Below are 11,374 nucleotides of genomic sequence, written 5' to 3' on the forward strand. Positions count from 1 at the left end.
TATGGTTGACAGGGTTCACGCTGCCATGTTTACACCAGATTCTCCCCTACAGTCCTCTGCTGGCCTTGTTGCTGAGCCCATGTGAACCGCAGCCTCAGTTTCCTGTCCCCCCTGACAGCAGTGACACCCCCGCTCTTCTGCTGCTGGAGCACATCTGTGTCGGCTTGTTCAGAAACCCTCTTCTGTATATCTGATTTGAGTTACTGTTGCCTTTCTACCATTTTGAACTCGTCTGACTTTTTCTTCTGACATCTAAAAGCTATTTTCTCCAATCAGACGTATGCTGCTTTTCCTCTTTCTTTGGGCCACTGACTAAACCAGAGAGGTTGCTGCGTGAGGACATCCCAGTAAATGGTCTGTCGACCACAGCTACGTGCTGCAATGCACCGTACTGCACTCAAACAGGTGTACCTAAAGAAGTGGGTAGTGAGTAGGAATGTGCCGATATACCGTCAAAAAAAATCCCCACGGTACGAATTTGTCATCTGGCAGTAAAAACGATAAATTCCTGTTTTTGTGTAAAGCTGATTTATGGTTCTGCGTTAAATCCACGCACAACGTACGTGAAGGAAGGAAAGAAGGAGGGAAGGAAGGAAGGAAGGAAGGAAGGAAGGAAGGAAGGAAGGAAGGAAGGAAGAAAGAAATATATGAGCCAGAAAGAAAGAAAGAAAGAAAGAAATATATGAGCCAGAAAGAAAGAAAGAAAGAAAGAAATATATGAGCAAGAAAGAAAGAAATATATGAGCAAGAAAGAAAGAAAGAAAGAAAGAAAGAAAGAAAGAAAGAAAGAAAGAAAGAAAGAAAGAAAGAAAGAAAGAAAGAAAGAAAGAAAGAAAGAAAGAAAGAAAGAAAGAAAGAAAGAAAGAAAGAAAGAAAGAAAGAAAGAAAGAAAGAAAGAAAGAAAGAAAGAAAGAAAGAAAGAAAGAAAGAAAGAAAGAAAGAAAGAAAGAAAGAAAGAAAGAAAGAAAGAAAGAAAGAAAGAAAGAAAGAAAGAAAGAAAGAAATATATGAGCAAGAAAGAAAGAAAGAAAGAAAGAATTTTTTTATCGTCATTTTTATCGTTGTCGGGATAAATGCCAGAAATTATCGTGATCATTTTTTAGTCCATACCGCCCATCCCTAGTAGTGAGTGTATTTTACTAGATCACAGGGCTGGTTTACGTCTGTGCACCAACCAAGTGCACCAACCAGGATCACCGTCCAGGTGCATCCACAGTGCATTTGAACCCAAACGTCATTAGCGCTCTGTGAAGGCTGTGGCAAATGAGGAGCAACATGCCTTCAATTAGTAAATGTCCTACATTTATGTCCAGACCACAAAGGGAAACACTGAAGTGACATCACAGCCAACCTGCAGCCGGTACACCCAACAAAGCCATGTTGTAATGGATCCCTTTCATAGAAGTTCCATCAACCCTGGTCCGCACTGTTGCCGTTGTCCCCTGTAGGGTGTCTCATCGCTTTAGTCCAACTATAAGAACATTTTTTGGGGCGTCTCTTGTCTTGTACATCTGTATCACCCAAAGCCATTTCTGAGCAGTTTTTTCCCTCCAAATCAAGGGGGAGCTTTTGCAGACTATAATCCACTTTGGGGAGACAGAGACAGCAAGTTAGTTTAGCGTGAGGCTGGAAACCCAGGAGGAGAAGAAGTCACTTGTTCATGATGATTTAACATGAACACCATGATGAAGTCATTTATGTGATTAGTGAAGCATCAGGCGCCGTCTGAAATGTCCTGCAACCAGGAGATGTTTGCTTTATAATTCTGAAATGCTGTTTTTCTGATAAACAGGGCCGCAGTCAAAGTGAACTAAGCACCATTTAATGGTAAATCATTAAGCATTCATTAATCACATAATCTTATCTTGATTCCATCTGTTCATAGGGCACTAAAGTAGTCGTATTAAACGCACGAGTGTTCAACTCCGCCGGACTGCTTTAGGAGGTGAAACATTGGCTTGTAGATTAGAACAAAACAAAAGAGCAAAACACTAAATCAGTGAATTGCAAAATGAATAAACGCCTTCCTTCATGTGACAAAGGAAAAAAAAAACAACCTTCCCTGCATGTGCTAGTTAATGAGCTGTGTTTATGCACCGAGCAGATGTACATTTACATTAAGTTCTGTTACTCATTTTTAAAGCGTTTCTGATTCGTCCGCGCCCGTGTGCAGGCAGGAAGGAACAACGGCAGTTAATAACCTCAGCTGTACGACCCAAATCCACGCCGGAGAACGATGTTGTTGTGCTGATTAGCAGGACCTGAGCCGGGGAGGGGGAACTAATCAGGGAAATCAGCGCCTGTTGTCTTTGCTTGGCCACACTCGGCCCCCGGCGGCTTACGGCTGAGTGCGTCCTCCTGGGCGACGCGCAGCGGCGGCCCAGCCGGGCCTGCCGGGCCGCTGCATCACTCCCCATCCTCACCCCCCCACCTCACCCCTCTCTCCAGGTACCTGGAGGCAACACCAAGCACTCAGCCAACCAAAGGCCCGTCTGAGCTGCTCCTGCTTCATTAAAGGGCCTTCATTTTGCACTGGACATGCAGGCATCTCTGCAAGGTGATGCCTCGTTCAAAATCGAATGCTTCTTTTATCTACAGGTCAATGTCTCTGGAATGATCTGCCTCAGTATCTCCGCTGTATTTACAGTAAATCCATTTTTGAGAGGAAACTTACATTCTATTTAAGACAGAAATTTCATCGGTTTGGTGTGTTGTGGATATGATTTGTTTTAGATGACGGGTTTGTCTATTATAGACGGAATGCGCATGACATCACAGATGCAACTTCACAGCGGGTTTCGCCCACTGAGAGGCAGAAAGACTGAGTGGCAGCGTAAACTTTCAGTTTGAGCAACTGGAAAACATCTAAAATGGGAAAGAGCTGTTGTGCGATCGACTGTACTCATAGATTTAGCAAGAAATCGGAGTTATCGTTTTACAGACTGACGAAAAATAAGCTTAAGAGAGACAAATGGATCGCTGCAATTCACAGAAACAACTGGATTCCAGGCACCGAAACGTGGATTTGTGGTTCCCATTTTGTATCAGGTAATGTTGGATTTTTGGGTAGCTAACGTTAAACGGTCAAATCATAAAGTTCAGTGTCCTCATCACTTTAATTTCACCAACAAATCCTGTCTTGAAGTCGGACCAAGCGTCAAGACTTTTGTAAGCCTTCAAGCTTTGCTTCGTGTATTTCCCCGGTGTAAAATGTTAAGTACATATAAATATCAGGAAACTGGATTCGTGGGCAAATATTAATGTCCATGGACAACTGGTTCTTGGTAACTGTACCAATTATTAATGTCCATGGACCACTGGTTCTTGGTAACTGTACCAAATATTAATGTCCATGGACCACTGGTTCTTGGTAACTGTACCAAATATTAATGTCCATGGACCACTGGTTCTTGGTAACTGTACCAAATATTAATGTCCATGGACCACTGGTTCTTGGTAACTGTACCAAATATTAATGTCCATGGACCACTGGTTCTTGGTAACTGTACCAAATATTAATGTCCATGGACCACTGGTTCTTGGTAACTGTACCAAATATTAATGTCCATGGACCACTGGTTCTTGGTAACTGTACCAAATATTAATGTCCATGGACCACTGGTTCTTGGGGTAACTGTACGGGTCACTGTCAAGTCCAACTGCCTTTAATTTGAGCCCATAATCAGCTGTTATCCCGTCTTCTCCACAGTTTTCCCTACTAGTTGCAGCCATTTTTGCAAGTAAGGGGGCGTTTTCCAGTGGGAAAGTGACGTCAATGCATACCCTCTATTCTATTTAAGACAGTAATTTCATCTGTTTGGTGTGTTGTGGATATGATTTGTTTTAGATGACGGGTTTGTCTATTATCTATTGTATGTATTGTTTTGGCTTTCATGTTTAGATTTTTGTTTTGTGTGCTTTTATTTGTGATTGTACTGTATGTGGAAGACTAGCTGCTATGGCACCAGCTAATGGGGATCCTTAATAAATAAATAAATAAACGAAGTGCAACACTGAAGCCCGCAGAAGCTGCAGAGCGAAGGTGAATGTTTGACTAGAACTTGTCTGAAGAAAAAAAAGAAAAGAAAAAGATCTGAAAGAATCACAGGAGCTGCAAAAACAGTTTAGCCAACAGAGGAGAGGATTACGCTACATATCCTGCAGCTTAACATGAGACCAGGCTCATGTGTTGCACTAAAAACACTAAATCACTGCATGAGGAAGGGTTTTTTTTCTTAATATTTGCCCGTGGCTCTCCCCACCAAACTGCTAGAGGTTGAAAAAGATCCCATTTGTTCCACAGTTTTCCCTCATTCCCGTTAAATTTACGATGCCTCTGAGATGGCAGAGCTGCTACACCCCCCATCCCCACTCATAAAACCACAGCAGCGCGGGAGTCGTTCTGCCCCCGGGGCGAGAAAACAATGCAGCGATGGGAACTTCAGAGCACCAACACCCATGGCATTTCATGTGTTTTTTTTTTTTTCTTCTTTTAAACGCCCGCTGGAGCCAAAATGCCACACAGCTCTGGATCCTGGGCGTGCTGAGGGAGGCTCACGCGCTCGCTGATGTTTTATGCACTTTGTGAGAGAGGAGAGGCGGTGCTCCCCATGTCGTACGCTGACACTCGCCGCCGACGAGCAAACATATTAAATATTTACAGTTAAATACCATCATCATCAGTGATCACAGGAGGATCGCATCTCTGCGGAGAAAACAAACCCATGGAAACCTGGGATTGACTCGAGATTCGAGTTTTGAGCGGGTGGAGCTGACCTAGTTCACTCTCTCTTTGCTCGTATCTGCTTTTACAGGTCAAACTACTTTAGGGTCCAAAAAGCTGAAAAACATCAACGATGCTCCCTGTTGATGTGGAAAAACACACAAACACTCACACACACAGGTATACCTCCTTTAGATTGCTTTATAAAATGCTTTCCGTGTACTCATCCATCGAGTTTATTAGCTTTTAAAATAAGAGGATGGTAAACGCTGACTGTAAATGAGAGAATTAGGACGTAAAAGTGTCACGGCGGCTGAGGCCTTTACTGCAGCGAGCTGGTGGGAACAACAGATAAGTGCCCCTGGAGCTTTTGTAAATATGCACACACTTGGAGCCACATTCAAGCTTCCCCATCGCAAACTCTTACAACTCTGACAGGAGGGGAGAAAAAAAAAAAAAAAGGGAAAGAAGAAGAAGAAGAAGGGACGCCTCGTTCCTGCCAAGACTACGGAGCTTAATAAATGCATCCTGCAGAAGAATGCCTCCCTCTTCCACCTCATTTAAACCCATCTGATGATCTGCCCTTCATGTTTATCCTCAGAGGACAAACATTAGTTAACCCCTGAGCTCCGAGTAACGCTTTAGGTTTTCGGGGGGGGGGGGGGGGTTTGCAGGAGCAGGACTGATCATCTCCGCGCAAGGGCCCATGGGACCCCGAGTGCGGCTGCCGCTGCATTGATTTACTTGCTGACACCAGAACTGATGAGGGATCAGGCTGGCGGAGGTCCAGGGGAGGCGGACCGGCCGAGGGGGAGGCGGGGGGGCGGGGGGGGACCGTGATGTAGCTACAGCTCAGAGGAGCCGCTGGTGGGCGAGGGTGGGCTTCTCCCGCGGGGCGACACCCCCGTGCTCGCGGCCAGGGCTGCACTTGTTAAGCCGCTGACCTTTCATACACACTTGTCATCCAACATGTCTCACATGTGTGTCCCGGTGGTGGGTCGGTGAGGGGGGGGGGGGGGTGTTAAAACCACCACGTCACTGGCTGCTGCAAGTAGCATGTTCAGACCTCCGTCACAGGGGGGGTGCCGGCGGAGGGGGGGGCCCCTGTGCTCCTATGCACGGCCCTGGGGGGGCCAGGGGGGGGCAGGTGGGCACCCTCGCCCAGCTCCTGGGTGTGACAGCAAGGACAATAGCAGCAGGGCACAGTCCTGCAGCTGCAGGAGACACTGGGATGTGGCACCAGCAGGAGCAGCGAGGTTTACTGCTGCACGGGATTATTATTACAGCACTTATTAAGGGGGGGGGGGGCTGTACCAGGAGATGTAATTAAGGGGAACATGGACCGAGTCCTGCTCACAGATCCCACTCCTGATAGAAACACATCAAACATTCAGGATGGACCGCCTCAGTATTATTCACATTGAAATAATAATAATAATAATAAAAATAATGAAAAAAAAATTACACATCCCATTATTATCCCCCTTCTGTATTTAGATTTTCTTTTTCTTTTTGTTTTTTGGGAGGAACGCCTTTTATTGTCAAACCATTTGGCATCCAGACAGTCTATTGTTCCTATCCGAACCGAACCTTCCCATCCCATTGTTGGACTCACTCACCTTCCACCGCCAGCACCGCGGGGACGAGCACGCTGCACACACACAGCAGGTAATCCATTGTCAGGAACCAGGCGCGTGCATGAAGAAAGGTGTGCGGACTGGACCCTCGGACAGACGGACGGACAGATGGACGGATGCAAGGAGGGATGGATGGAGACTCAATCACGGAGATCTGCAGCAGAGCTTTGTGTCCGTCTGCAGGCGCTCATGTCTCCGGGCTGCAGGAGGGTCTGGGGGGGTACAGGGGGGTTAGGGTTCCGGCTCCTGACGGCTCCTGGGGGCTCCTGGGGGCCACTCCTGCCGGGGCCACGGCGGCTCTCAGCCCCGTCCAGCCCGGGTCCTCCCGGACCAACCCCTCGCCGCGCAGCGCCGCATCCAGCCGGGTCTGAGCTCCTCCAGGGCGGACTAGTCCAGCTCTCTGCCGCCTCCCTGCGCGTCTCTGCGGGGGCCGGACCGGCGCTGCGCCCGCAGACAGGCAGGCAGGGTGCTGTCCGGGTCCGGGCTGCAGCTCCACAGGTGCAGGGGGTGAGGGTGAGGGTGGCACCCCTGGGTGAAGCTCTCTGCCCTGCACAGGAATCCAAGTCCACTCCGACCAACTCCAAGCTGTTGCTCCTCTGAGAGGGATGTGCTGGAATGAGAGGAGAGAGAGGTGGGGGGGAGGTGGTCACGGAGGAGACCATGAGCACTGCACTTCCGGATGGAGGTTTCAAAATAAAAGCTTATTAGTATATGAGTGTGAGTGAGTGTGTGTGTACGCGTGGGGGGTGGGGTCGTATGGAATGTTTTAAATTGTGTTTTTTATTGTTATTTTATTCTGCATGTAAAGCACCATGTGTTGCATTTTATATTGTATGATTTGGCGCTATACAAATAAATAAAGTTTAAGTTTAAGTTTAAGTTTAATTAGTATTGTACGGAAGAGTTTGGGAGAAAAATAATATTTTAGAGGAAGATTTTTTTTTCATTGTGCACTTCGAGAAAAAAGTCGAAATGTCGAGATTAATGTTGAAGTAGGCTAAAATTTCGTGAATAAAGTTGAAATGTTGAGAAAAAAGACTAAATTTCGACTTTATTCACCAAATTTTGACTTTATTCTTGAAATTGTATTTCAACATTAATCTCAACTTTTCGACTTTTTTCTCGACATTTCGACTTTTTTCTCGAAATTGTATTTCAACAATAATCTCGACATTTCAACTTTTTTCTCGAAATTGTATTTCAACATTAATCTCGACATTTTGACTTTTTTCTCGAAATTGTATTTCAACATTAATCTCGACATTTCGACTTTTTTCTTGACATTTCGACTTTTTTCTTGAAATTGTATTTCAACATTAATCTCGACATTTCGACTTTTTTCTTGACATTTCGACTTTTTTCTTGACATTTCGACTTTTTTCTTGAAATTGTATTTCAACAATAATCTCGACATTTCGACTTTTTTCTCGAAATTGTATTTCAACGTTAATCTCGACATTTCGACTTTTTTCTCGAAGTGCACAATGAAAAAAAATATTTCCCTCTCAAATATTTTTTCTACTCCATGGCCTAATGCTCTTCCGTATAATTGAGACCAATACAAGAAACAGGTTTTTTGTTTGGTGCAGAGGTGTATAAAGTAGTTGAAAAAAGTAACTAAGTAAAAGTAGAAATGCCATAACTGAAAAAGACTTTGGTAAAAGTTAAAGTCACCCATAAGAAAATTACTTGAGTAAAAGTCTTAAAGTAGCTCACATTAAATGTACTTAAGTATCAAAAGTATCTTGTGAAAAAATATACTCAAGTATCAAAAGTAAAAGTACATGTATTTTATAGTACGCATGAAAAGAAGCAACACAACCAAAAATTATCCTTCCCTTGTTTTTTTTATTTCACTTTCAGGTGAATGAAATGTGGTGTAGAATACAACACCAAAAATAGTCTTTCTTGCAAAAAGTAATTCTTTGATTATTTTAATTTGTAACGAGTAACAAGGTGGCAAATGTCAAAGTAACGAAGTAAAAGTATATTTTTTAACTTTTAAATGTAGTGAAGTAAAAGTCCTGATTAAAAAAAAAACTACTTAAGCAGTGTAACAAAGTATATGTACTTTGTTACTATACACCTCTGGTTTGGTGCCACGTCAATTCAATTCAGTTCGGTTCAGTAATACTCTTTTAATCTCACTGTACCCATGTATCATGACAATAAAAGTATTCTATTCTTAATCCCTAAAGGTAAATTGTATATATTGATTTAGTTAACTGAACATTCTGAACTCATAAGCTACCTCATACTGTACAATATTCTTTCACTCATTTATGTGCAATATTCTTTCATTCATTCATTTTTATAGTGTAAATATATTTATATTATCTGTTTCTTATCTTGTTTTTACATAGTCTTTTACATGTGTGCACTTTTATGGAGCTGCTGCTTAATCTCATTATATTATTATAATGACAAAAAGGGTTTCTATTTTATTCTATTCTATTCTATTCTATTCTATTCTATTCTATTTTATTCTGACTTCATTATTTTAACAGAGTGCATTCTGTAGACTGAGCACTCAAAGTGCTTTTACACTACAATTCATCCACACCTGCATTCATAGAGCCCTTTTGTGGTTTAGATGTTTCTAATGAGTGTTTTAAACATCTCCTGTATCTTAAATACACATTGACATGTCTTGAGTGAATTAATGAATTGGGTGTTTTGAGGTTTGTCTCATTTGTTTCAGTGTGACCTAAGATGGTCTGGCAACCAGTCCCGGATGTACTTTTCCTCTTGCCCAGTAACAGCTCCAGGCTCCAGGCTCCGGCGAATAAAGCGAGTTTTGAAAAATGGATGGAATGCCTATATTGTTTTTATTTATCTTTTTTTTTATTTCAAACTTATCTAGAAAAAAAGCAGCTGTATAGGATAATGTATAGTTTATTTGTATTTGACAATCTGTGAGCAAACACCACCAATTAATATGTAATAAAAGGTTTAACTCTTTTCATAAGCATTAGTAAAAGGACTATTTAGAAGAGATTTTTGAAGTATGTTTAGTTTTTGAGGTTTTTTTGTCTAAAACCCTGAGATAATTCCAAAGCTGTTCCATCCTACACGTGGAGCGTGCAGATGCAGAGCCCCGCTAGCTACTAGAGCTAATGAGTAAAGTCACAAATCCTAAACTTTACCAGTAACGAGTTCATGGACTCAGAATTTCTATCAGCATTTTTATCAGAGTCCTGAAAATTTGGGAAATTTCTTCAAAATCAAGTTTGCAAGTTTATAAAGTCAGAAACTCTGTTTTTATTTGCACATTTAAAAGCTTATAGAGTCACCATTTCTCTTGCAAATGCACAAGTTCATAAAGTCTAAGTTTTCACGGGTTTTATGCTGCACTGAAAGCGTTTGAATTCCCCCATCACACTGCAGTTTTATAGCATATGGGCCCCCACACAGACTCATTCACAGGACCCACAGAAACCGGTGAAACGCCCTGCATCTTTCCCTGAACTGATGACACCTCTGTGCTTTTGTTTTTGTTTCTTTACAAAAAAAACAACATTTAGACAAAGAGCCGCACTTTGAGCTTTTATTTTGAAGTATAAAACCTGCAGCTTCCGGGCTGCCCGGCTGTTTATATTTACGTTGACGCAAACATGTGTGTGTTTGTGGACGTACACGCGCAAACGCGTGAATGCGGAGGGGTGAAGGACGAAAGAGCGGGGAGATGGGAGGAGGAAGAGGAGGAGGAAGAGGAAGAAGAGGAGGAGGAGGAAGAAGAGGAAGAGGAGGATGAGGAAGAAGAGGAGGAAGAGGATGAGGAAGAGGAGGAGGAAGAGGAGGAGGAGGAAGAACTTTATTTTATTTGTATAGCACCAAATCATACAATATAAAAAGAAGAGGAGGAAGAGGATGAGGAGGAAGAAGAGGAAGAGGAGGATGAGGAGGAAGAGGAGAAAGAGGAAGAGGATGAGGAGGAGGAGGAAGAGGAGGAAAAGGATGAGGAAGAGGAGGAGGAGGATGAGGAGGAAGAGGAGGAAGAGGAAGAACTTTATTTTATTTGTATAGCACCAAATCATACAATATAAAAAGAAGAGGAGGAAGAGGATGAGGAGGAAGAAGAGGAAGAGGAGGATGAGGAGGAAGAGGAGAAAGAGGAAGAGGATGAGGAGGAGGAAGAAGAGGAGGAAAAGGATGAGGAAGAGGAGGAGGAGGATGAGGAGGAAGAGGAGGAGAAGGAGGAGGATGAAGATGAGAACGAGGAGGAAGAGTATGAGGAAAAGGAGGAGGAAGAGGAGGAGGAAGAGGAGGAGGAAGAGTATGAGGAAAAGGAGGAGGAAGAGTATGAGGAAAAGGAGGAGGAAGAGGAGGAAGAGGAGGAGGAGGATGAAGAGGAGGATGAGGAGGAAGAGGAGGAGGAGGAAGAGGAGGAGGAGGAGAACGAGGAGGAAGAGGAGGAGGAGGAAGAGGAGGAGGAGTAGGATGAGGAGGAAGAGGAGGAGGAGGAGGAGGAAGAGGAGGAGGAAGAAGAGAAGAACGAGGAGGAGGAAGAAGATGAAGAGGAGAAGAACGAGGAGGAGGAGGGGGATGAGGAGGAGGAAGAGGAGGAAGAGGGTGAGAAGGAGGAAGAGGATGAGGAGGAAGAAGGAAGATGAGGAGGAAGATGATGAAGAAGGAAGGGAGAGCTCTGCTGAGACTGCTCAACGGTACCGAGCTGCACTTGGGTCAGGTTCATCAGAACCAGCTCTGATCTGAGTCTGGCTACACTTGAGTTCACAAACACAACTACAGATTCCTCTCTGTTTCAGCGTGAACCAGCTCAGGGACACGAGCGGATAATGATCACGATAATCAGAAGAAGAAAACAGTATAATTAGAACCACGTGCTGATGAAGTGAAGTCGACATGGTTGTGAGGCCGTGGCACCCACACGCCCCCCCGAGGCGTTTACACACAAACACCATTACTGCTCATCAAAGTGATATCTTCCCAGCAAAGCCCTGTCTTGACAGACTGTAGTCCCTCGTTAGTTCTTGACAGGGTTTGACCTTTTGCA

General features: G+C 43.8%; 1 protein-coding gene and 1 pseudogene across 1 annotated transcript in view; one reads left to right on the forward strand and one right to left on the reverse strand.

Annotated features, from left to right (window-relative positions):
• Window positions 1-6,962, reverse strand: part of ephb3a (eph receptor B3a) — a 73,594-nt gene extending 66,632 nt beyond the window's left edge. Inside the window, exon 1 of the mRNA XM_061732880.1 lies at window positions 6,343-6,962. Within this exon, the coding sequence (XP_061588864.1) occupies window positions 6,343-6,400 (58 nt within the window). The 5' untranslated portion in view covers window positions 6,401-6,962. The remainder of the gene's footprint in view (window positions 1-6,342) is intronic.
• A 3,306-nt stretch (window positions 6,963-10,268) lies between these two features.
• Window positions 10,269-10,955, forward strand: LOC133452280 (cilia- and flagella-associated protein 251-like; annotated as a pseudogene).
• Window positions 10,956-11,374: the final 419 nt, after the last annotated feature.

This window comes from Cololabis saira, chromosome 10 (assembly GCF_033807715.1).
Source record: "Cololabis saira isolate AMF1-May2022 chromosome 10, fColSai1.1, whole genome shotgun sequence".
In the NCBI taxonomy this organism is placed as follows: Eukaryota; Metazoa; Chordata; class Actinopteri; order Beloniformes; family Belonidae; genus Cololabis; species Cololabis saira.